Genomic DNA, 26,766 nt, shown 5'->3' on the forward strand with positions numbered 1-26,766 from the left:
CAAGAACTGCAGAACACAATGTTTAGCACTGAACATAAACATTTTTTTCCTTAATCTCACGAAGTTTAACTTCAGAGAGTTGCTTATCTATTTATTACAACCACAAGACCTGCAACACTGGTCCCTCTAAAGCAAAATACTACTTTTTCCATAGTATATCTCCCATTTAATGTTTTATTTTTCCACACCATTCTCAACTCTTTGAAATTAATTCTTTACTTTCTAAAATTCTGCTTCAAAATAGACAGCTTCAGACATGAAAGGTCTATATGGGAGTCTTAAAATACACGTCATACAAAACAATTTTAATTTTTTTTAATCTTGATTCCAGTGCTTAACACATTGAAGAAACAGTCTAAAACACTAAAATGTAAAAGCCTCTTAACAGATACAGAAGAATTAAGAAAAATCAGTGCTCTTTTTTCAAAGACTCAATTTGCTCTTTAGCCTTTTATTGATCTGTTTTCTGTTTCATACTTAAGGAGCTAAGATCAAAGAGATTATTATCTAGTAAAAAGGGCATTTAAAGATGCAGAATTCTATCATTTTCGGGTTTTTACTTCTACCAATTCTATTTGTTCTTCCCCTTAGTTCTCCCCTCCATCCATATAAGGGCTGAATTTACTGATTTATTTTTTTTTTTTAATTAACTTTCCTTATTGAAAGGACTGGATGATGCAAGCAGATTTTCAGAGAAATACTCCAAAATTTGCTGTGCAACTGGGGAAAAGTTACTTGAGGCTCAAACAGCGAAGTAACCAGCAGTGCAATGACCTGCTGGACTGTGATATCCTGAACTTTCACACACCTCCTGTTCTATCAGTAGATGTGCAATTGCCAAAGATTGAAAAGGGAAGAGGCCTTGAGCTGTGTTTTCTGAGAGTGCTGACAGTGCAGATGAGCACTGCATCAGCACTGGCTCCGTTGCCACTGCTGGCAAACACACAATGCCTGGGACAGTTTGGTAATTTGTCAGCAAAGCAACTTTGCCAAGGACTGCAAACTTCAGGTTTAGGGTTTTTTGAGGGTTTGGGGATTTTTTGGGTTTTCTTGGTTGGTTGGTGGGAGGTTTTTGTTGGTTTTGGTTGGTTGGGTTTTTTGTGCGTGGTTTTGTTTGGTTGGGTGTTTTTAATGGAACAATACAGAAAAAAACAAGCACTGCAATGTTGGCTCTGCCTCTGACACAGGACATGGATCTCCCACCAACAGCCTATTCAAAAAAATCAAAACCAGGGTTTCAGAGAAGACATCCCAAATCCATGGCATTAATCTACACAATCCTCTTTCCATCGGCTTTCCATTTCAAACAGGGTAACATTTCTTTGGGAAAGACATCAGTTTACAGCCTCTAACTGCACATATGAAAGAGTTAGATGGCAGCATTCTATTTCATTCTTAGAACATTTTTCAGAACTTGATTAATTATTTGTCAAATCTTGGGGCAAGATTCAGAGACTCCTCACAGAGGAAGAGGAATGATTAGAGCACAATCTTTAAAGAGGTATCCTGTTCCTACAGACTAATTTACAAGTTCAGCATCCTTTAAAATAGAAGTTTGCTGTTTACTTTAGCACACTGACAGTGCATAACTCTATTTCCATTAATCCAGTGCATACATTAGAGTGACAAGCCCTGTACTGACTGAAAACTGACACACTGCAGCACTTGTGACTCTCATTAATGCACCTCTGAGCACGTCTGACAATCAACAGCCCCACAAACTTACATGTACCTGCAAATCCAGCATCAACTGTTCTTCTCCTTCACACTAATAACAAGTTAAACCTGTGCTATATTAAATCAGACTCTATGTAAGACCAGGATTCCCTTCATGAAACTCAAATTCTGATTATTCCTCTTTAAGAAGTCTCAAATAAAGAGATTAAATACTGTAGCATCCACAAATCACAAAAGCTCCTGGAGATTTAATTATTAACTAGAGATTATTACTCCATTAAAGTTGTTTTATGCACACATGCTACACTGGATGTTTGCACAGTTTTAAAGGTTGGCAGGAGGATGTAACAAAGTATTTCTTTAAAAAACAAACTCCTGATTCTTATCTAGTAGGCACACATTTGTGGTAGCTACCTCTTTATTCTAACAGAACAATATATTTCAAATAAAATCATTGAGTTCTGTAGCTTTTTCCCTTGTTATGCACAAGGAAAAAAGCAAAATATTACCTGTAGGGACATAACATTTTAGAGACTTATTTAAAAGAACTTCCCAAAGTAACATCTCTGAAAGCTTCTTGTCCCTGAATTCTGGATTCCTTACAAGCCAGAGGAAGAATCCTCTATGTCTGAGAGGTGCTGTGGGGGAGCAGGGGGAGTGGGAAGTTACAGCAAACCAGTCATTCACACAAAACCCTGCTTGGATCCCTCGTCCTGGAAGCTTGGCTCTGTTCTGGCTCCTCAACTCAAGTCCCTCACTAATCTCGTGGATCTTTGGACACCACTGGACAACTGGAGATCACCAGGCAGCTGTGCTCCTTCAAGTATCTACAGATGTGGGCATAATTTTTCACTTCTTCTCCAGTTAAAGCTTTTCTCACACCTAGATGCTTACAAAGTCCTCCTCCAAAAAGAAATAAAAAAAAAACCCAACCAAACAAAAACCAACTCACCTAAATCCCAAACCTTTAAATGCACAACACAGCTGATCAATAAAACACCTCTTTTCAAAAAGACATGAGTTAGTTAATTTTATATCGCCTTTCCTATTAAAACCCCCATTGCTTTAGATATTTTTCTTCTTGTTGTAAAGGGGTAGCTCTACAAAACCCCGTGCTTAATATAAAGTAGCAATAACAGCAAGGGACTTGCGGGTTCTTGTCTCAGTACTTGATTTTATCATATTAGAGCTCAAAGATCTAAGATGAGGGGCTTTCAGGTGCAACTTATTTGAAGCCCATGGGGCAAGAGCTCTTGTGCCAAAGAACCCTCTGACCTTTACGAGATAAATAACCTGAACCCATTAAGTTATATAATGCAAAACAGGTTAGACATATACTTAAAAACTGCTTTAAGTTCTTCAGTGAGAGGATTTCTGTGCTTAATTCAAGGAGCAAAAATTAAAGAAGAGAAAAAAAAAAGCTAACCAAAAACCAAAACAAACCACAACAAAGCTAAGAACATAGCATTTGAACAGCATACTTGAAAGATGGAAATAAAACCACCAATGTTTTTTACAGAAATGCCCATTTTGAAGCCTTTTTAAAAAAGTATTAATATATTGTACTAATAGAAACACCAATAACATATCCTGATTCCAAAAGCTGCCACTTATCTCTGCAAAAGCAGAGAAGAACCTGAGAAGTTACATACTTTGAACAAGAAAAGGGAGATGAGACCATTCAATTTTACCAAATCTTCAGTAGCCTCTGGTACAATGGGTTTCAAAAATTACCCCAAAACTTCATGGATACAAAAGCAAAACCTATCCTCAGTACTGCATTTTTCCACAAGAGGACACTAAAATAGTAAGAAAAACAGTTGTTCAGAAATGTACAGCTACCTTATAGCATCGTTCATTAGCCAAGCAGAATGCTTTTCACTTGCAAACTATTTTGCAGTGAGGTAGACATCAAATACTTTTCCTTTAGTGTGCATTTTAGTAATTCCACTGATTCAGCTTTTAGTGTGTTTCAGGTGGCGCAAATACAGTATATTTCAGACACAGTTCAGCTTGTTATGGATACAAATTCAACGCCACAGAAACAGCCCTGCACTCCGTTCGAAAAGGAGCTATGAAGCTGGAGTTTACAGCGCACACTGTAAGCCCACAGTGAACTGAAGGGCGGTGAGCACGACTTGAAGGAACACCTTCTGGGCACAGAGAGGGCTCACAGGGCAGCGGGACCAGGCTGTCCGCTCCAGCCTGGCACCAAGGCTGTACAGCAGCGATTTAATGGCACGGAGCAGCCTGCCGGTCCGTGCAGCCCGGGGCTCGGGAAGGGCTCGGGGCCGCAGCCGTGTGGCGGGGCCTGGCGCTGTGAGCCCCGCTCCCAGCGCACCCACGGCAGCGGCCCGGCCGCGCTCCCGCCCCGCTCGCCTCCTGAATGCTGCCGCATTTACACGGACTCTGTTAGCCTAGAAAACACCTCTGAGATCATCCAGTCCGCCCCATGACCGAACATCGCCGCGGCACGTCCAGTCTTTCCCTGCACACGTCCGCAGACGGTGCCCGTTCCATTTATTGACTCCCTGCTCCCCCGCAGGCCCGGGCGCCGCACGCCGTTCCCCAGGGCGGGATAGCGGGGCGGGGGAGCGGCCGCCATGGACAGCCCGTGCGGAGGTTCGCGCTGCAGCTCCCACACGGCCCCAGTGCTCGGTGAGCACCGCACGGCTGGGCCGGGGCAGGCGGCGGCCCCGGGCCGTGAGGCGGCCGGGCCCAGCGCCATGAGCGCGGCGGGAGGCGGGCGGCCCGGGGTGGGGCGGCTCTCGCGAGAACCGCGCCGGCGGCCATTTTCCCATGGATTGGCGGCGGGGCGGAGCCGCGGCGCTGCCCGCGGGAGCGGAGGAGGTGGAAGAGGAGGAAGAGGAAGAGGAGGAAGAAGAAGAAGAAGAGGAGGAGGAGGAGAAGGAGGAGGAGGAGAAGAAGAAGAAGAAGAAGAAGGGGGAGGATGAGCCGCGGGCGTCCCCCCGCCTCCCGCTGCTGCTGACGACGGCGCTCGGTTCAGCCTGCTGCGGGCTCCGCGCCGCGCCACCGGCCATGGTGCCCAGCGAGGAGAACCAGCTCGTCCCCAAAGAGGTGAGTTGGGAGGCGGAGGCCGCTGCGGCGGGCGGCAGGCCCGGGGCGCCGACCCCGGCCGAGGACGGAGTGGAGGAGGCCCGGCCCGGCCTGGCTGCGCTGCGCTCCCTCCCTGCGCCGCCCGGCGGGCGCGGGCCTGTCTTTGTGCGGGGCCGGGGCTGATGGTGGTGCGCGGCTCAAGGGGCCGGCCAGGGGAGGAGGAGGAGGAGGCCGGGGCTGAGCCCGCGCTGCGCAGGGCCCGGCCGGCCCGAGGCTTGCACCTGTCCGTGCCGCGGCATGCGGCTGCCCGGCCTGCGCGGGGCCGGGCCGTGTCACGGGCTGGAGGCGGCGCGGCCGCTCCCGCCGGCCTGCGGGGCTGCGGCCGAGGGGCAGAGCAGGGAGCCGGGCCCGCGGCCAGCCGTGTCTCGGCCGAGGGGCAGAGCAGGGAGCCGGCCCCGCGGCCAGCCGTGTCTCGGCCGAGGGGCAGAGCAGGGAGCCGGCCCCGCGGCCAGCCGTGTCTCGGCCGAGGGGCAGAGCAGGGAGCCGGCCCCGCGGCCAGCCGTGTCTCGGCCGAGGGGCAGAGCAGGGAGCCGGGCCCGCGGCCAGCCGTGTCTCGGCCGAGGGGCAGAGCAGGGAGCCGGGCGGCTCCGCGCCTCCCGGAGCGCCGCAGAACGGGCGGTGGTGCCCGCCGGAGGGAACGGGTTGAGCAGCGGCTTGTTTCCTTTCTTCTGGACCCCTCGTCTCTCCGCTGCTGTAGGAAGAAGGGGAAAGGCTTGTTGTTTGCCATAGGCTAGAGATAAGAGCCCGAGTGAAAGAGGAAGGCGAAGCCTCTGTCCTGCAGCGATAGGCGAATGACACGTGTCAAGTTGGAGCGATACCGTGCAGGGGAAGGAGTTCCAGCGATGGCATGGAATGTTTGGAAACAACTACTGGTAGAGTAGTGTCAGCAGAAACTTTGTTTCCTGAGCAGGTACACTTACGCATTTTGCCAACTTTTCTGACGTTTTTGCAGTTCTGATAAATTACTCAAACCCTTCTCGCTGTTTTTCGTCAAATGTCGGTGTTTGTTACGTTTACCTGTTCTGTCATGTGTTCTTACAGGAAGCTTTGCCAGGCAAGGGCTTCGTTTTTGTGGAGCTTTGCAAAATGAGGTGTTGATCCTTACATGGTATTCCCGAGTAGATCTGGGAAGCAAATAACAGCACTGAATATTAGAAACAGTTTTTTGTGCAGGCAATTGTGCTTGTAGACGCAGGATATATGAAGGAAAAAAGTAACTTCACCTCGTTTCCATTCTTAAAATACTAAGGTTTAAAAGACTACGTTTTGTCTTTTTACAGGAAAGTGAAATCTCCAGAAACTTTAAAAAAGAGATGGGGAGTAGTAGCTAATATGCTTAAATACTAGCTTTTAACAAAAATCCTCAAAAATATAAAACCAGAGACAGAAGCTAGAGTAACTGATATACTTAAAGATTTCGTTTCAAAACCAAAGAAGCATCCAGCTAAGGGATACTGGCAGGAGAAACATTGTGGCAGTAGCTGTAGTTAAGTGGAATAGACGAGGTATTAATAAAAGCAGCTAGCCAAGGCTGTGTCTTTAGTTATATGTATTAATAGTATCCCCCTTGGCTTTAGAGTTGTATTCAGAATATACTTATGATTCAGATGTGTATTTTTAACTGACTCATTGGACGAGGCTTTTGAATGCACTTTTATCTGTGTGAGGGGGAATTACAGGGAAAGGAAGATGAATACATGTGATTATAGATAGAGGTATCTTAAACAAACTGTGAAATCTATAGACTTTGTACATTGATAATGCTAGTGGGAGTTGCTTATTCTCAGCAAGTTTTTCAAGTTCTTTATTGTGTCTATGTGTTTTTAAGGTAAATTAAATTAGACAGAATACTAATGAAATCAAATTGAGAAAGAAAATAGATGAACTATTTTTGTTAAGCCCATCTGGTTAGATCTATATATATGTTGTAATAGAAGTTTGTCTTCAACTTTTCTGGTGTTTTTCAGTATATACTAAATTTTTTTTGTGATATGGAGTTTTAATGAATGTTACACTGCAGCATTCCCATTAAATCCTTGTGAGATTCATTAATAGTCCCATTGCAGAGAACACTGAGTTATGGGTAAACAGAATTCTCCAAGTCTCTGAGTTCTCAACAGCCTGCTCCTAAATATTCCTGTTACACCCCTAAGAGCAGTTGGAGGCAAAGCAGCTCGTTTGGAGTTTCAGCTGTACCCTTCAGGGATGGATAAAGGATCCCAGCTCATGGTTTTGTGCCTTCCCAGTGGGCTGGGTGGTATCATTTGTACAGCTCGCTGTCTGGTGCTGCTTCAGAGATTTCAGCTGCGCTCTGAACCAGCGTCTGCTGAAGATGAGCACACAACCAGATTTTCCTTGGCAGTCCAGTGTGAAAGAGCAAGAAGAAATGTAATGATGTTTGCTTTAGGCTGGTTTAGGGAATGACTAATCATCCAAAGGAGTGGATGGGAAAAGGATTTTGGTTCTTGTCTACAAGTTACGTGATGCCTTGGTAGATAAGTGGTAGGAGGTGTCTCTAACACTACCAGCCTGTGTGTGGTGGAGTGGAAGGATGGGTATTAAGGTGATTATGAGTCTGCAGTTTGTGTTTGTATCCACATTTTTGTATATGTTAACAGGAGCTCAGATTGCTGTTTGCAAAGTAAAATTGCTTAGATTTTTTTCATTACCTTTTGTAAGGAGTAATACCATGTTTTCATGGATACAGAGTGGATACAAAGTTTCACCACTGCACTTCAATTATCTTTTATTAGTCTCTTATGAAATGTTTTCTTTTGGACATTGCTTAGCTTCAGCTGCATCACTGAAGTCCAGGTAATCAGGGCCTCGTTATTTTCTCTTGCTCATAACTTTGGGACAAAGTTATTTTTCCTTTGGAAGAGATGTGTTAAAGCAGTTTCTAATAAACCAATGTTGGGATTTCTTTTTGCATAGAGGTTTTTGCCTGGGCTATGCAGTAAGTTCATTCTTACATCCCCACTGCTGCCTAATGCTTTCCCAGCTGTTCCTGTAATGGTGTGACCAGTAATTCCTTATGGTGGGGGCAGTGAGAATCCCTGTTCACTGGATCTGGAGTTCAAACTGGTCCTTTTTCCCTCCAATCCTCAATTGCTTTGCTCTCTTCATCTAAAAGATGAAAATATTCAAATGCTTTTTCTTTTATATCCAATGAACAGCAGGCAGTGAGTAAAATACAGTTCACTGCTGCACCCTGGTAGCAAAATTTGAGCATATGCTATAAAAGTTGCTGCATTAATAGATGTGGATTTTCCCCCAGTAACCCTGGAAGAGAGGGTAAACAGCATGAGTAAGATAATTATGAAAATAAAAAGAAAATGATGCTATCAGAAGGGAAAACATTTCTATAGTTTTCAATGTTTCTTACATTGAAAAGTTGACTTGAAACTTCTTTTGGGAAAATCTGCCTCAAATAAAAAATAGTAAAATATTCTTATCAACACAGTTAGTGAGAACCATGCCTGTGTGTGTTTACTGGTAATATAAGTGAACTTTGCAAAGACTTACCTTGAAAATCAAGGTGTACGAGAACTTACTGAGTATTGGTCAGAATATGAGGAGTGTGTTCTGCTATGAGGTTTTTGTAGTGTTTGTGCTACTGATTAAATAAATGCTGTGCAGATGCTTTTTCAACATGTTCCAGCATGAACTATCCAAAATACACCTGTCAGAATAAATATAAATATATACTTGCTACCATTAAATGGAGCAAGGTGGTGTGAGTTGTCTCTCATCTCACTGATGTGAGTCTTTTCATCCCTGCACTAATGAATCCATTTTAATCTGCTGCACTGAACAAATCAAGTGTGTCTCTTGATGGGTATCATTCTGACTTCCTCATTAGAAGAGCAGGAATCTGATTAAGATATTTTGCAATTCTCTTAAGCAAAGGGATGCTGTTCTTTTCAATGCTGATGACATCCTTGTTTTTTCATTCCCATGTATTAAAAGATTCTACAAGTGGTTACAGCTTGCATAATTTATCAGTTTTTCCTGCTCTCCTTCTGGTGTGCTCCATTAGAAACATAAAGGTATGGTTGTGACAACTAGAGAAGCTGACTAATTCGTTGACAGCGAAGGTGTTTTGGAAATCAAATTTCCAAAAAACAAACGGAAAATCCCCATGGAATTCCACCAAATCATTTGTTCCTTGCAAAGAAACACTTTATGAATGATGCTCATGCTGTTATTGAGTTTGGTGAATAAAGCTTAGGAGTAGAATTCAAGAGTTTTCCCTGCTTTTTTTCCAGCCATTGGGCTTCCCAGTTACCATGTACTCTCCCTTGCTGTCATCTGGGTATTTAATCTGCAGAAGAGAAAGCTGATCAGTAAATGAAGTATCAGCACCTCCAGATCATCTGATGAAATGTTTTTGCCTAAGAGGTGCCAGCTGCCTGATGGGCAGCACTTGGTACTGGAGCCTCAGACTGTAAATGCTGCTGGCGGAAGCTTCTACTCAGGAGAATATTCTGACAAATAAATACTTCTTTTTTGTTTGTTTGTTTGTTTTTTTTCTCTGCAGTGATACATTCTGAACATCGCCGCAGACAATAAATACTGTGTTCTCTACTGGTTTTTGCGTCACTGATGATTAAAATTTCAGAATCAAAAGCATCAATAGTAAAAGTATAAACCTTAATTTATTTTTTTTGGTGCAGCTACACACTTTTTCTCAGACTAGTAATGAACTTTTTCCTAAACAGAGAATACTTCAGAGATTTGTCAGTGTTACAGTCTGCTCTGTTTTGAGCTCAGACTATTTGTATGCAACAAAAAAGTTTCCATTTTTTTTCCAGTGCCATTATGAAATAAAGTCCCCAAATGCTGTTTTCTGTTCTTTTTAAAACCTTTGAATGTAATCAGTGCACCCTTGCATCATAGTTTTAAAATGTTAGTTGTACAAACATAGACATACTGATGAAAGTTATTATTATGCTGCCTCTTATGATAGAATGTATTGATATTAATATAACATTAAAACTGTGGTTATTTACTGAAATAAACCAGTAGCTTGAATTTGTACTGCCTTTGAATTACATGTTTTTGTCTTGTCAGAATTAAATGGGAGTGGGGCAGAGTTTTATTTTAAACCTTCCCCCCAGTACATTACAATTTGTACTGTAATACACTATATTATGTACAGATGTTTGTATATCCAGTCACAGCTTCACTCTTTCTGTAGTATTTGAAAATATGTTGGGTTTTATGAAAGAAAGTAAAGATTAAAGTTATGTCTGTAGAAAATAGAGTGATTGAGTTACATGTACATATTAAGGGATTTTTTTCAGTTTTAAAAAGTTTTTAATTCCTTTGTGAACATTTGAAGCTGCTATTTTACACTTTGCCCTTTGAAATGTAGTGTGGTGTACCTTTGGGTGAGCTGCCATTTAGCATTTTGGTATTTTTCTTGTCTTGAATGAAATATTCTCAAAACAATGCCGCTAGGTACTAAAGAACTGATAATTGTGAATACCAGTAAGTCGCAGAATTATTTTGTGGAGTTCTGATAAAACAACAATGAACTTGACCACAGTTTCAGGCCCTCTGAAATGCCAGGTTTTTTATTTTCTTTGGCTTTTGCAATGCTTGGCATGTAGTCAGCTTGCACTGGGCAAATGCTCTTGCACAGCATTGGCAGATGAAATAATTTCTAAAAAGGATGTTGTGCATGTTCTAAAAATACTAAGGGGTGAAATTGGTACAGATCACTTGATTCAGTATAATTGTTGAGATTGTGATCACAAGGATGCTTTAGGTGCTTCTGAAAAATGGCAACAGATTATTTTTAGACTGGCATTTCTGTGAATAGCTTAGAGCTGGTTATCGTGCTGCCGTTCAGGTGTAGCTTCTCAATGAGCACATGTGACAAAAGCTGCCTCAGTAACATGAGAAGGTGTGCCTGAATTCCTGAGGGTTGGTGAAAGCTCTGGGTTTGGAGCTTCATGAGAAATATAGTTGATATAGTGTGAAAGTTTACCCAGTAAATACTATCTGAACACGTAAATAGCATTTTCTGAACAAGTTTGGCAGCGTACTACCGGAGCTAAAGGAGTGGAAGGAAGCCATGCTCACTGATTTGTGTAGGTATTGGGCTGAAATCAGGAACAGTGAAGGTAAAGAAAAAAGTAGCAGGTACAAAAACTCTTCCATAGTGCCTGTTTGTTGTAAATAAAATGTTTTCATCAGTTTATATATGGAAAAATTGTCTAGGTCCCTTCTCCATACACATTGTCGTCCCTGCTCTTCTGTGGGGACATTACTCCAGAGTTCTGTGTTCTCCCTGGAGCCCTTCATGGCAGTGGCAGCACGCAGAGTTTGTGTCCAGGTGTTTCCATTCTGAGCTGGACCCTTCGTTCTGTGCAGAATTCCCAGAGGGCTGCACAAAGAATCCCTGCTAACACACCTCGCTGTTCAGCTTCTCTTTTTCCTTCCCCAGCAGTAGCTGCACAGCTTAAAGTTAGAGAGTTGTTAAAGAACTAGAAACTATTCCTGTAGTCACATTTTAATGTCTGAAGTGTACAGGATTTTTAATTTTTTGGCATACGTGTCTGTCGGTGATTTTGTAGGGAAGTAAACCTTCATTTTAAAATTGTCCATGAAGAGAAAACCCTTCTGAGTACTGGTTTTGCTCAGACTCTTAATTTGTTTTTATGCTAATGTTGTATTTGTAATTCAATCCAGCAGAAAGTTCTTCAGAATAGGAGCAGCAAAGGAAAATGTTTCCATAAAATTCATACTTGAAGAAATGAAGGGCAAATCCATCCACTACTTCTGTGGCTCTCCACAGGAGACAAATGTTGCAAGTATTGACTAATATATAAAAGTATAGTAAGTGGCTTGTGGTGTTCTCATATCCCCTTTTTTAGCTTTTATGATTTGGGTTTTTTTGTTAAGGAAAACCAAAGAGCACGCTGATTAGGAAGGTAGAGAAAAGTTACAAGCAAAGAAAGCTGTATAACGATGAGATGTGAATCTAAAGGTTATACTGTAATCAATGTAGGGAGTCTGGCAGATAGTTTATGAATGTAGAGAATTTCATTGACATTTAATTCTCATGATTATTTTAGTGTGGTTACAAAACCCTTTGCAAGTTCAAGAGCTTTGGGTCAGAGTAGGAAAGGAAATAGGATCAGCTGAAGTTAAAACATTTAAGAATAAGAGTGAAATACAATGTCCAGTGGTTAAGAGACAACTATAGATACTTAAACTTTTCTTTGTTACCGGTGAAGGAAACTTGGTTAGTTCTTGTGTGATCTGGAGGCATGAGCAGGAAATACTTGCACTCTTTTGTTATTGACAGCTGTTTGTTTGACTTTTTTTAGGGAAAGTAATGAATCTTGAATCACCTTAATGTACCGTATTTAAAAGGCCATAAGGAGATAAGTGTAAGAAGACTGGTTCTTCAGGATGTCCTTAGTAAAGACATATTTTAAGTCTTCTAAAATATGAAAAAGACCTTCTGTAAAGCTGAAAAGTGGATGTTTTGGTCTCTAGTTCTGCCCTCCCCAGACATGTGTCCCCTCACACTATATGTTTTTCTGTAGTCTTTGGAACAACCTCTAGGCTTGTACTTATTTCTGGCCCCATCCCAACTTTTTTTGTCATTCCTATTCTTTTGTTACTGTTTTTACTAATGACCGGGTAATACACAGCAGTAGGAACAAACTCTCAAAGGGAAACACTAGCCTCATAACACACTCTTTATTTCTGAGGCATACGGTTATTTTTGGACATGTTTGGAAAGTTGGAAGTAGTAGACTTTGAAGTGTGTATGTAAAATAAAAATAATTTGTCCCTGTGCATTTTCCAGGAGTGACAGTTGACAGCTGGCATGCAGCTGGTTCAGTGAGGGGGCACTTTTTAACTAAAATTTTGTTGACTAAGGAAGCATTTCTGAGAAAGTGCCTTTGAAAACAATAGTAATCTATGCAATGCAGAGAAGAGAGTAAAACATACATCCAATTTTCCAAAGGGAAAAAGATTGCAGAGGCTCTGCTACAGAGATGATTTTGTACCTCCTCCCTAAATTGGATCATCCCCGATAGGAGAGCATTGTAGGGTTCACTTGGCATGAGTGTCAGTGTGGCCCGTGTCCCCTCTGGGCTCTGGGCAGGGCCGTGGGTGTCAGTGTGGCCCGTGTCCCCTCTGGGCTCTGGGCTCTGGGTGTCAGTATGCCCCGTGTCCCCTCTGGGCTCTGGGCTGTGGGTGTCAGTGTGGCCCATGTCCCCTCTGGGCTCTGGGCAGGGCCGTGGGTGTCAGTGTGGCCCATGTCCCCTCTGGGCTCTGGGCCGTGGGTGTCAGTGTGGCCTGTGTCCCCTCTGGGCTCTGGGCTCTGGGCCGTGGGTGTCAGTGTGGCCCGTGTCCCCTCTGGGCTCTGGGCTGTGGGTGTCAGTGTGGCCCATGTCCCCTCTGGGCTCTGGGCTGTGGGTGTCAGTGTGCCCCGTGTCCCCTCTGGGCAGGGCTGTGGGTGTCAGTGTGGCCCGTGTCCCCTCTGGGCTCTGGGCTGTGGGTGTCAGTGTGGCCCGTGTCCCCTCTGGGCTCTGGGCAGGGCCGTGGGTGTCAGTGTGGCCCGTGTCCCCTCTGGGCAGGGCCGTGGGTGTCAGTGTGGCCCGTGTCCCCTCTGGGCAGGGCCGTGGGTGTCAGTGTGGCCCGTGTCCCCTCTGGGCTCTGGGCAGGGCCGTGGGTGTCAGTGTGGCCCGTGTCCCCTCTGGGCAGGGCCGTGGGTGTCAGTGTGGCCCGTGTCCCCTCTGGGCAGGGCCGTGGGTGTCAGTGTGGCCCGTGTCCCCTCTGGGCTCTGGGCTCTGGGCCGTGGGTGTCAGTGTGGCCCGTGTCCCCTCTGGGCTCTGGGCAGGGCCGTGGGTGTCAGTGTGGCCCGTGTCCCCTCTGGGCTCTGGGCAGGGCCGTGGGTGTCAGTGTCGCCCGTGTCCCCTCTGGGCAGGGCTGTGGGTGTCAGTGTGGCCCGTGTCCCCTCTGGGCTCTGGGCCGTGGGTGTCAGTGTGGCCCGTGTCCCCTCTGGGCTCTGGGCAGGGCCGTGGGTGTCAGTGTGGCCCGTGTCCCCTCTGGGCTCTGGGCAGGGCCGTGGGTGTCAGTGTGGCCCGTGTCCCCTCTGGGCTCTGGGCAGGTCCGTGGGTGTCAGTGTGGCCCGTGTCCCCTCTGGGCAGGGCTGTGGGTGTCAGTGTGGCCCGTGTCCCCTCTGGGCTCTGGGCTGTGGGTGTCAGTGTGGCCCGTGTCCCCTCTGGGCTCTGGGCTGTGGGTGTCAGTGTGGCCCGTGTCCCCTCTGGGCTCTGGGCCATGGGTGTCAGTGTGGCCCGTGTCGCCTCTGGGCTCTGGGCAGGTCCGTGGGTGTCAGTGTGGCCCGTGTCCCCTCTGGGCTCTGGGCAGGGCCGTGGGTGTCAGTGTGGCCCGTGTCCCCTCTGGGCAGGGCTGTGGGTGTCAGTGTAGCCCGTGTCCCCTCTGGGCCCTCGGCCGTGGGTGTCAGTGTGGCCCGTGTCCCCTCTGGGCAGGGCTGTGGGTGTCAGTGTGGCCCGTGTCCCCTCTGGGCTCTGGGCAGGGCCGTGGGTGTCAGTGTGGCCCGTGTCCCCTCTGGGCTCTGGGCTGTGGGTGTCAGTGTGGCCCGTGTCCCCTCTGGGCTCTGGGCTCTGGGCTCTGGGCCGTGGGTGTCAGTGTGGCCCGTGTCCCCTCTGGGCAGGGCTGTGGGTGTCAGTGTGGCCCGTGTCCCCTCTGGGCTCTGGGCTGTGGGTGTCAGTGTGGCCCGTGTCCCCTCTGGGCTCTGGGCTGTGGGTGTCAGTGTGCCCCGTGTCCCCTCTGGGCTCTGGGCTGTGGGTGTCAGTGTGGCCCGTGTCCCCTCTGGGCAGGGCTGTGGGTGTCAGTGTGGCCCGTGTCCCCTCTGGGCTCTGGGCAGGGCCGTGGGTGTCAGTGTGGCCCGTGTCCCCTCTGGGCTCTGGGCAGGGCCGTGGGTGTCAGTGTGGCCCGTGTCCCCTCTGGGCTCTGGGCAGGGCCGTGGGTGTCAGTGTGGCCCGTGTCCCCTCTGGGCTCTGGGCCGTGGGTGTCAGTGTGGCCCGTGTCCCCTCTGGGCTCTGGGCAGGGCCGTGGGTGTCAGTGTGGCCCGTGTCCCCTCTGGGCTCTGGGCAGGGCCGTGGGTGTCAGTGTGGCCCGTGTCCCCTCTGGGCTCTGGGCTCTGGGCCGTGGGTGTCAGTGTGGCCCGTGTCCCCTCTGGGCTCTGGGCAGGGCCGTGGGTGTCAGTGTGGCCCGTGTCCCCTCTGGGCAGGGCCGTGGGTGTCAGTGTGGCCCGTGTCCCCTCTGGGCTCTGGGCAGGGCTGTGGGTGTCAGTGTGGCCCGTGTCCCCTCTGGGCTCTGGGCAGGGCCGTGGGTGTCAGTGTGCCCCGTGTCCCCTCTGGGCAGGGCCGTGGGTGTCAGTGTGCCCCGTGTCCCCTCTGGGCTCTGGGCTGTGGGTGTCAGTGTGGCCCGTGTCCCCTCTGGGCTCTGGGCAGGGCCGTGGGTGTCAGTGTGGCCCGTGTCCCCTCTGGGCTCTGGGCTGTGGGTGTCAGTGTGGCCCGTGTCCCCTCTGGGCTCTGGGCCGTGGGTGTCAGTGTGGCCCGTGTCCCCTCTGGGCTCTGGGCAGGGCCGTGGGTGTCAGTGTGGCCCGTGTCCCCTCTGGGCTCTGGGCTGTGGGTGTCAGTGTGGCCCGTGTCCCCTCTGGGCTCTGGGCCGTGGGTGTCAGTGTGGCCCGTGTCCCCTCTGGGCGCTGCAGCAGTTCCCAGAGCTGCTGCAAACACAGCGAGTGTGGCAGACAGATGGGGCCAGTGCATTGCCGTGGCAGTGATGCTTTTTGCTCTTCTAGGCCTTTCCCAAGAAAAGGAGTTACTCGTCCTGTGAGCAGCACTGCCATTTACAGACTCATACCCTACCTGAGGATGGAGAGTCTCATTTCATTCTCTTTGGATACCACAGAAAGTTGCAGTTATGTCCAGGTGGCATTGATATTTAGTGATGTAAGCAGTACTGCATATAATTCATGCATTAAAAATACTGCTACTGCTCCTCTGCTGGTACTGTTAACTCCCCTGAAAACCCCCCAACAAACCAGGGAGCGGACAAATATTCAGTAATTAGGGAAATGGTCAGTCAGGATATATATTATTGAATTTTGGTGGTATTTTAGGCTGGTTGTGGAGCAATTTTTTTTCATTGCTTGTAAAGGGACAGAAGACCTCTGTTTAGTTTCACTAGCTTCAAAACATTGTTGTTTAGTTTGAAGTCTCTCCAGGTACAATGAAGGATTCAAAGATGGGGATAAAAGATGTTATTGAAGTACTCAAAAACCTGATACTTTTAAAGTCAGTCAGATTGAAAATTGAATTGTTGTGCCTAAAGTTTTTTTGTGGGTTTTTGGCTGGTTGGTTGTTTTTTTTTTTCCTTTGGTTCAGGAAGTGTTCCAACACAAGATATATCAAGTTAACAGCTCAAAATCACTCTGCTTAAGACCTCCTGGGATCTATGTTTTAAAAAGTGTATTCAGTTTGCCACAAGTGTGCTATAAAATACGTCTTTGTAAGTGTTCTGTTCAGGCATTTGTAATGGGATTCTAAGTGCACTCTTCTCTCATTAACTCAGACTGGGCTGCAGCAAAGCACCTGTGTTGAGTAACATCTCAGTGCTCTGAAAAGGTTAGTTTAGTAACCTGTATTTCAAAAAGAAGGTGCTTCTTTCCTCTAAACTAAAGCCAGATGTGACTCTGAGACCACCTGCTCAATACTTCCCTCATTGTGAGGACCTTTATCACCCTGCGTTCAGCTCCCAGGGCAGGGGCCCTACTCACTGTGCTGTAGCAGGGAAATTTGCCTCTGAAAAGAACTTCCTTGGGCATGGAAAAAAACACGGAGCACTGCTGGGGATAAAAGGGGGTCGGTCATGGGTTGTATGGCCTCTCTGGAGTCCATGGCGCAAAAGCACGGGGTAGAAGGAGGGGAAATGGTGCCCCAGTGCTCCCTGACTCTTCTCCCCTTATTTGCTGTCTATTGGAAAGATCTCTGGTCTTTGAATTCTCTGCAGAAAGCAGTGCTATCAGCAGGTATCCAGCGTGGCATTTAATAGATTGGACTTCTTGAAATAGGTGAAAAAATTCCTTATTTATGGTTGGTAGCTGATTTGGTAGTAGTTTGTCATTGCTGAGAGAGGGGGAAACGTTCAGCCACTAACGATGGTTCAACTGAACAGAAGCTTGTTTCAACTGCATGCTTCTACTTCAGAAATAAAAGGTACAGATGCAGACTACTCATGTGTCATTGAAGCTCCCAGATTTCCCTTATCCTTGTAATTGCTAGAAACGTGCAGCCAGTCACTGGCACAGACCTGGAATGTGCACCCCAGAGTTTGCCCAGCAGTGACGTGACAGGCACTAGTCACTTGTGTGCACTTCACATGGGAGTCTGAAGTTATTGAACGTACATTAGGTTTGAGAATTGCTGTCTTAGGCTTAATCACCCAGGTAATTCTGTGAATATAAGCTTGATGTCTGCTGCTTGCTACTGATCTCTTTGTCTCTCCTCTGTACTACAGTGATTTGTGAGAATTATTTGCAGGGTGTGGACATGTAGAATCTTCTCTAGTGGTGTTCTTTTTAAGTCTCAACAGGCCATTAACTTTACTTGGCAGTAAAACTTCACACGTCTGTTGGTTCAACTCTTGACCTGGAATTTGGAAATACTGAGGAGAATCTGTATGAAGTTTGACCTTAGCTTTAGGTTTTGCTTTCAATCTCTGAAAATAATTTTGTAAAAATGAAGCAGGAATTAAAATAGTGGCATGCTGCTATAGAATTTTAATTAACTTAGTCATTCAAGGCTGAAAAATATCAAGCCACATCTAAATACAGTGTTAAAACCACTGCAGTTCTACATTTGAATATTGTTGTGACAGATCTAGTAACACTTTATTTTTATTGTTCCTTTATTTTCAACAAATACAGAACCTATATGGTCAAAGCAAATGTCTGTCTTGCAGATGGCACTAATAACAATGCTGCCTTTGTATATACAGAAATACAGCTTGAATTGCTTCAGTGCAACAACATGCTTTATGCTCTGCTACTTGCAGATGGAGATCTTTCAATGAAGAAAGATGAAATGTTTTTTAGAAAGGTGTAGGGGGTGTAAATTCTTGTGTAGCATGGCCCTCTAGAATGTCCACCTAGGTCAGACATGTGTGTTGGTTGCATGTTTGTATTGTAAAGAGTCTTTTGTGAGTCTGATCTGACAGTCAGAAATCTTCTACATGCAGGTTTATCATCATCACCTTTCTAGAAATGGAACAATGTAAAGGGCCATAGAATGGTTTGGGTTGGAAGGGACATTTAATATCATCTATTTCCACCCCCCTGCCATGGGCTGGGACACCATCCAGTAGACCTGATCACTCAGAGCCCCATCCAGCCTGGCTGGGAGCACTTGCAGGGATGGGATATTCCACAACTTCCCTGGTGCCACTGCCTTGCCACCCTCATGTAAAGAATTTCTTCCATGTATCTAGTTTAAATTTCCCCTTTCAGTGTGAGCTCGTTACTCCTTGTATTGCCTCTACAGTCCCTGATGCTCTCCGGCTGCCTTGTAGGCCCTTCAGGTACTGCTGCTGTGAGGTCTCTGAGCAACTTTCTCTTCTCCAGGCTGAGCTGCCCCAGCTCTGTCAGCCTGTCTCTGTAGGGGAGGTGCCCAGTCCCCTTAGCAACTTCATGTCTCTGCTCTGGACTTGCTCCAACACTTCCATGTCCTCCTTATGCTTGGGCAGCAGAAGTGTACCCTGCACTTGGGGTGGGAGCTCACGAGGGCAGAGTGGAGGAGCAGAATCCCCTCCCCTGACCTGCTAGTCACGCTCCATTTGATGCAGCCCAGGATACATTTGGCTTTCTGGGCTGCCAGCTCACACTGCTGGCTCATGGTAAGTTTTTCATCAGCCATCACCTCCAAGTCGTTCTCCTCAGGGCTGCTCTCAGTCACTTCCCTGCACAACCTGTGGGTGTGTTTGGCATCGTCTCAGCTCAGGTATAGGACCTTGCACTTTGCTTTGTTGAACTTCCTTAGGGTCACACAGCCCCACCTCTCAAGCTGTCAGTGTCCCTCAGGGTGGTGTCTCCTCTGTCCAACCTGTTGGCAGTACTGCACAGTTTATTGTCACCAGCAGACTTGCTAAGGGTGCTCTCCACCCCACGAGATTCCCACCCTCAGCAGGATGGAGGGACTTGGGATGAAATGTCAGTGTTTCAATATTTTTTTTAAATTACAGTTAACAGCTGAAATTACAGTTTCAAATATCTGAGGACCAAAACATTAGCCTGAGAAGACTTCTGTGCTAAAATAATTGTAAGACAATTTTGTGACTTGTAGCCTTAATTAGCATTATGCATTTGCCTTTTAGGTGCTTATGCAGTTGAGTGTCTGCAGTTTGTTTTCCTAAGCCACTGGTGCACACCTTGGCAAAGTAGCAGCATGGAGCTTTGAGGACTTCTCCCAACCCCTGGGATAGATGTGCTTGCTACCTGAGTAGTTACTCTTATTTCTTCTGAGGAAAAGGCAGTAAGGTGTTTCTGCACTTGCCTGTGAATAGTGTGCATTTTAATTTGAAAGCCTTGAACTGTATAGTTAACATGCCTATTGATTTTATGAGGTGTAATTCATAACTGGCTTGGTGCATGCCAGAGTAACTTTTATCAGGGTAAAACTAAGCAACTTTATAGAAGACCTTTGGTCTCTTGATTGTACCTTAAATACGTTTCCGTGCTGAGAGGAGCTCTTTTGTAAAATGTAGAGTTGCACTATGGTTATTATAAAGTTTGTTTGCAGTGTTTGAGTAAATGCTTTAGTTGAAAAGTGGAGAATGCTGCATTTGAGAGATGGACACATCCTTGTGATTTCAACAAGGCCAGATGCTGTGTCCTGCACTCGGGTCACAACAACCCCGTGCTTTGCTACAGGCTGTGGGGAGAGTGGCTGGAATGGAGCCCAGTGGAAAAGGACCTGGGGGTGCTGGTTGAGAGCTGCTGAACATGAGCCAGGGTGTGCCCAGGGGGGCAGTGACACCCTGGCCTGTATCAGCAGAGTGTGGGCAGCAGGAGCAGGGCAGGGACTGTCCCCCTGCCCTGGGCACTGCTGGGGCCACGCCTCGAGTGCTGTGTCCAGTTCTGGGTCCCAGTTCAGGAGGGACATGGAGGGGCTGGAGCGAGTCCAGAGAAGGGAAACGGAGCTGGGAGGGTCTGGAGAGTCCTTTGAGGGGTGGCTGAGGGAGCTGGGGGTGTTCAGCCTGGAGAAAAGGAGGCTCAGGGCAGACCTCATCACTGTCCAGAACTGCCTGACAGGAGGGGGGAGCCAGGTGGGGATCAGCCTCTTCTCACAGGGAACAGTGACAGGATGAGAGGACACGGCCTCAGGCTGCATCAGGGCAGGTTCAGGTTGGACATCAGGAGGAATTTCTTTGCAGAAAGAATTGTTAAGCATTGGAAGGGGCTGCCCGGGGAGGTGATGGAATCCCTATCCCTAGAGCTGTTCACAAAACAACTGGATGTGGCACTTGATGCCATGGTCTAGTTGACATGGTAATGGTCACTAAAGGTTGGATTCAATGATCTTGGAAGTCTTTTCCCTCCTAAATAGTTTTGTGATTCTGTGGCTTGTGATTAGTCCTGTCAGAGAAGCTCTCAGTTATTTCTAAAATTTCGGAACATCATATAAACAGTATAATTGGTAAATCTGAATTGCTTGATCTGTTACATGGAATTTGTTTCGTGAAATAGTACTTGAAAATATTCCAGCAGACTTTAACTGAAAAAACAGGAGCTGAGAAGCCAGCACAGGAATATTTTTATAAAAGAAGCAACCTGTATGTAGATAGTTCTGTGCAGGTGATACCTGGAACCTGTTCTCCCCTTCCACTCCGCACTGTGTGCACCAAGTCAAATAGCACTCTACAAAATTACACATGCCCCTGTGTGTACCAGACTTGGTTTGCCTGTCTCTGGAGAGGCTAAAGTCGGGGTTCTTCAGAGTCTCTGATTAGGAGGAAAATTGGAAGTCTTAATTAAGTCTTTGACACAGGGCAATGTATTTGATAGCAGTGATAATATTACAAATCAGCAGTTTCAGATTTGTGGGTCTGGGACTCCATTAACCTTTGGGTCATTTTAACAAAATGTGCATGAATGTCAATTAAGAGCAGGTAAAAGCAGCAAAACATTTAAGTTGTGTGATTAAAATCTGAAATTGCTCAAATCTGAAATTACAGACTGGTGTGTAAAGGAAACTGCTAGACACAGTCTTGTCATATTAAAACTTCAGAACTGGATCTTCAGTTCTTGGTACATGAAATAAAAAAAAATCTTGCCTTGAGAAATTAAATGCAGTAGTCTAATTTGGGCTATTTTTGTAGGTCATTTGGTGGGACAAATAGGGCATGTCAGTAAAGATCGTGTCAGTGGTTTTTGTTTTAATAATCTTTACTGAGGGCACAGTTGAAGGAATTTGGAGAAGAGCAGTGACATTATGAGCATCTTCATTTTCACTTCCTGTTTTTCCTTTCTGGAAAAATATGAAGTGCACCGCTTGAGATTCAGAAACTGGTAAATTTGATGTTTAGTCAGGAAACAGTTTTGTGCAGTTAATGTTTGTGGTTGAATTTTTGATGATGCATCAGAGATACCAAGGTGGACTTTCTTTAAGGGTAGTAGGAATAAAGTCCACCTTCAGCTGCATACTTTAAAATGGGCTCATATTAATGAAACTTCCCTACAGGAAATAATTCAGGTGTAAAAGAACCAGTTTCGTGTGAAACTGGACAGCTTCATGAATTATAAATACAATAGTAAACTGAATTACAGGGTTGTATGCTAATCCTACCCTTGAACCATTTGAGGTAAAATATTTACTTATGTCTGTGGCATGTTATAATCAAGGAAAGTGTTAGTATGAATTTATATCTTGAATTGTTATTTATGTTTTCTTATCCATTCACTTCTTACTTTAGGAAATGTAGTCTGTGTATTACAACTTAACTGACATTGTCTGTATCACTGCTCCTATGATAACTTAAATATTAAAATAGGCTATTCCTTCTTGAGTTATTCCGTGAATGGTGTTTCCAAACTCAGTAATGATTTTTTTAATACTATTCAAATGACTTCACATAAAATAAAAGTCAGTTTACAACTTTTGATTATTATGACTTGTTAATTTTGTTTTCATGTGCTATAGGATGTGTTTTGGAGTTGCAGACAGAGTATCTTTGCTGAAATGAAGAAGAAATTTTCACAGGTAGACAGATGAAATCAACTGTATAAAATGATAATGAAGAAACATAATAGCAGCATGATGCTGTAGCTTCTGTTTATTTTAACACGAGCATGAGCTGTTGACTCTGTGCATGTTCTTGAATCGAATGATAATGTACATGTTAAATTCAGTCTTAATGGTAGCTTCCAACTGAGTATGTGTTTGTATGCTTTTACACTGGTGGCTTTGGCTCTCTCTGTCTCTGTATAAAAAAAGGAATTGTTTTACACTCATATCACATTATGTAATGGCTAAAATTAATTTCTGTGTTTCTGTTGTGGACTAGGTTTGGTAACAGCCTGTCAGAATAGCTGAGGGATCCATCACTGGCCAGTCTTGCTTTTCACACTGTTTCTGTAGTAAAGTAGCCCCAGACAAGGTGTTGCATTGCTGTCTCCTAGTTCAGCTGGTGTGTGTGAATGCTCTCCATGAGCAGAGTTGGGCTGGGGTTACTTTTGCTTTGTCTATTTACCGCTAACAACTTGAAGTGGTGGCAGTGTGAATGAATGACGGCTTAATACCCTTTGCTATACTGACCCTGAGTTACACCAGTTCAGTCTGTCAGATTTCCATCCGTGAGCAAGGGAGAGAGGCTTTGTGTGACGTGCAACATCCAGCAGCCCAACCAGCAAATCTTGTGTAATCGTCTGTCATTTGTTCCATAATGTTATTTCCATCCCTCAGATACCGTGGGCCTAATTATTTTCAGTAGCAGCTCTAAGGCAAGGCACAACTGCTTCACCATGGAGGGTGGCAGGGTGAGTGGGAGGAGTTGCCTTTCCAGGGAACTCCTGCAGGGAGGAAGGGAGTCAGTGTTGGTTATGTAAGGGCAGTAGCACAAGGAATTGAGTCTCCAGAACTGCTCCTGACATGATCTCATACATAGTAGCCCATCAAGTTACAGCATCAATGCAAAATCAGCGTGGGGATAATTAAATCGAAATTAACTTCTGTTTTCCAAGGTGAACCTGTATGAATAGTGGCAAATGCCTCTTAACTTCCCTGCAGTGTTCTATGGAGGAGAGTGGTTCCCACCCAGAGCAAGTCCCTACCATTGCTGAGGCACCTGCATGTAAATAAATATAGGTTGATCTTGAAAGTTTGTTTGGTCTTAGATGCTGCTCAACTTCATTAAAAAAAAAAAAAAAAAAAAAAAAAAAAAAAAAAAAAAAAAAAAAAAAAAAAAAAAAGAGCCCTCAAGAAGGAAGACCACTGAAGAAGTTTTACTTTCTCTTTCCTAACCACACAGTGAAAGAGAGAACTTGCTTCTTCAGCAAAAAAAGGAAAAAAAATAAATACAAAAAAAGATGCTGTGCTGAGAAGTTTTAAGGAAAGAGCCCAGGAGAAGTAATCACTGGTGTAATTTAATTTTAGTCTATTTAGGTACAGCCCTGTTTGTCTCTGTGAGTGCTGTAGATGAAAGTGAAGATATAATACATCAAAATTACTTTGACTTCCAAATTGTGTTTTCTTCTTAATGTGTGGTTAATGTTTCAGGAATAGTTTTGTGTGTCTTCTTGGAAACTAGTTCATAAATGTAAAATTCTCCCGTAAAGGTGAAATGTATGAAATGTTACAGCTGTAAATGGTGCTTTGAATCTATTTAAGCATGCAGTTAATGAAGGCTTCCACACAGGATATTTCATTTGATAAACCTAAAGAAATTGGATTCCAGTCTTAAAAAAATTCCCAGTCAAAAGCAAACTAACATCATACAGATTGGGTCGAGGGTGATTTCATTTGCCTTCCTCTTAACAACTTTTTTGTGATGCTGATAGGAATAGATGCTGCAGTCAGCTAACATTTTATTCTATCCTTGTGTGAACACTGCCAGCAGATCTTGCAATCCGCTGTAATGAAGGCATGCAGCATCAGCTAGAATGTCTGTGTTCCTTTTCCAAGGGTTTGGTGATGTAAGAGCTCTCAAAAGGGGCTGTACCTTTTTGGTGGTGCTCATCTGTGTTGTGGGGCTGGTTGTGTAGAAATACAGGGCATTCTGAAGGTGTTCAGATTTTCTTTGTAATTCTGTTTTCTCTAGAAGCTGCTTGTGATGTGGCTGAGAGTTTGAGCATGAACACAATTGCCATTTGTTCTTATCCACTGAGAATCATGATAGCACTGCATGTGTTTTTTGCGTTTTTGGGTGCTGTGGCCTTTAGCCATGGACTGAGATTTGGGCACTCTGACAATGCATTACTAATGCTTCTGTGTGTTACAGCTTGGAAAGGCTGAGTCCCTGAAGGACTAATTCCTTTTACTTACCTGATCCTTTCCTATGAGATGTGTATTTAAATAGCAGTTATTCCTTCTTATTCTACAGTTTTGGATTATTAAGAGAATTAATTGATTGTGCTTAGATCTTTGACTTCTTGAGTTTTCTGTATTGGAAAAATGCCATTTTTCTTGACTTACTTGAGTCCAGAAACTTTTATTATTATTCCATTGCCACTTTTATTCAGAATCATTATTGTTCTGATTTCAGATACATTGAAGTTTCCATTTAAATTCTCTTTGCTTTGTCCAGTAGCCTTTTGTCAGTGCTAATTTTCTTACTTTGTTCAGGTGGAAGAATATTTCCTGCAACTCAGACGGCAGTGGAATTAGTAGGAAGTTGGTGGCTTGATTATGAATTTTTTTGTTTAGTGGTCAGCTTCCAAGGTTGCTTGGAAGCTTGCAGTTTTTCTGGGTTGCATTCCTGAAAGTCACAAAAGGTATATTCTGCCTCAGCAGGATTTATGATCCTGTCAAAGCAAAATACGAGCTGGAAGTGATGACTTGGAAGTCTGTTCCAGATTTTGAAGCAGTCTTCTATCTGCTTTCTGGCTGAAATTCTGTGTGGAACTTGAGCGGTTTTTCTGTCCCCACAGCCGTACAAATTCCTTCTTGTTCTATAAAAATGGAGCTTGTTTTTATAAATTTTCCAAAACTGGAAGATTCCTTATTTTCCCATGCTTACTTTGGAAAATGAAGTCCAGTTTTAGGAACCTTAGGTTTTAAAAGTATACTACATTTTCTCGGTGAAGTCTTGTTTTGATTTTTCAGTTTAACTCCTCGACGTTCCTACTTTTGTTCCTGAGCTGTTGTGTGCTGTCATTGCAGGCAGAATGTGCTGCTGAGGAGCCCCGGGTGCTGTGTATAATACAGGACACCACCAACTCCAAGACGGTGACCGAGCGTGTCACCCTGAACCTGCCGGCTTCCACCCCGCTCAAGCGGCTCTTTGAAGACGTGGCTGCCAAAGTGGGCTATGCCAATGGCTCCTTTGATCTGCTGTGGGGCAATGGAGACACTGTCACTGACACGGTAGGGCAGCTCTGCCTGCAAACCTCCTGCTGGGCTGCACGGGCTCACTTCATCCCTGTAACAGCTTGTGGTGGGTGCGCCACAGCAGGCTGATGCCACCCTGTTGGTTTGGCTGAATTTTAGTCTCTAATGATACAGCTGTTTAATCATTAAACAAAAACGAATGTGATCGTTCAGATGCAATATTAGTTTTTGTTATCAGTATGTATGTTTAATAATAATACCCGTGATAAATAGTCTCCGTTTCCTGTGGTCTTGTTTGAGAAATGGTTTTTTTCTCAGCAGCAGCATGTTGTGTAGTGAGTCCTGATGTTTCTTAGACCCATTTTAATATGTTGTATTGAAAAAATTATTAATATCACTCCATTGCTTTATTGTAAATCAGTGTTGATTTTAGTTAATATTATTTCTGTAGATGCACATAGAAAACTTTCTAGGATTTATTAAGAAATGGACATGAGTTTATTTCAGGTCATGTTTATGCCTGCTGAAAGTAAGTTTTTTTTTCTTTTAAAGAAAAAAAAGTGTCTGCATTCTATAGAGGACGCTGGAAAATGTGATGTTCACAAGAAACTTACAGACTAGTGTCTGCCTCCTGAATAGATGAACCAACTGTTAAGATTAACTAACTGCATCAGACTGAAATGTTTCTTAAACTGTTCCCAAGTTATTTCAGTACTGATGATGTGTGTTTTGATTACTGGGTAGTTATTTATTTTCATGTGGTCTTACTGTGTCAGCGACCACATCAAGAAATGGACTTGGATGGAATCTGTTAATTGCATATAGATCTGTTTCTAAAAAGTGCTCTTCCTGTTGTTTTACTCCTTTTTAGCAGAATCCAATAGATCAGAACAGTGACAAAACCATTCTTGATGCTGGTTTTGAGCCAGGGAAGAAGAACTTCCTTCATTTGACAGACAAGGATGGTGAACAGCCTCATGTAATGCAGGTGAGTAAAATCTTCACTCAGCTACATAAGCCAGTGCTGGGGAGAGGTGTGTGTTCTTTGTAGTGCATGTGTAAGATCAGAACATGAAATAAAATTGGGCTGAGTATTTCATCCTAAGCTTCTTTGGGAACCTTCTCAACAGATTTTGACTATATATATTTACATCTATATTCACATTTCTCCTGAGTGGGACCAATTCCACTAGTAATGATTTGCTGTCATTCTGTTGATGCTCTTTGAATATTTATGTGATGTTTGCTGAAAGGAATTTTCTAAGGTTATATAACTAATTAATCTTCAACATGTTCAGAGATAAGTTGGAACAGTACATATTTAACCATATATCCAATCCCTTTCCTTTGAGTGTTTGAAAACAATGTTAGGCCT

At 44.8% G+C, this 26,766-nt stretch overlaps 1 protein-coding gene across 3 annotated transcripts in view; it reads left to right on the forward strand.

Annotated features, from left to right (window-relative positions):
* The first annotated feature begins 4,451 nt into the window (after positions 1–4,451).
* USP47 (ubiquitin specific peptidase 47) overlaps positions 4,452–26,766 on the forward strand; it is a 53,448-nt gene continuing 31,133 nt past the window's right edge. The window contains exons 1-4 of one of the 3 annotated variants that reach the window (XM_066320561.1): positions 4,452–4,755; positions 22,047–22,106; positions 25,224–25,427; positions 26,263–26,379. In XM_066320561.1, the coding sequence (XP_066176658.1) occupies positions 4,477–4,755; positions 22,047–22,106; positions 25,224–25,427; positions 26,263–26,379 (660 nt within the window). In that variant the 5' untranslated portion in view covers positions 4,452–4,476. The remainder of the gene's footprint in view (positions 4,756–22,046; positions 22,107–25,223; positions 25,428–26,262; positions 26,380–26,766) is intronic. The other 2 variants (XM_066320559.1, XM_066320560.1) reach the window with 2 other exon arrangements.

The sequence above is a fragment of the Sylvia atricapilla genome, chromosome 6, assembly GCF_009819655.1.
Source record: "Sylvia atricapilla isolate bSylAtr1 chromosome 6, bSylAtr1.pri, whole genome shotgun sequence".
In the NCBI taxonomy this organism is placed as follows: Eukaryota; Metazoa; Chordata; class Aves; order Passeriformes; family Sylviidae; genus Sylvia; species Sylvia atricapilla.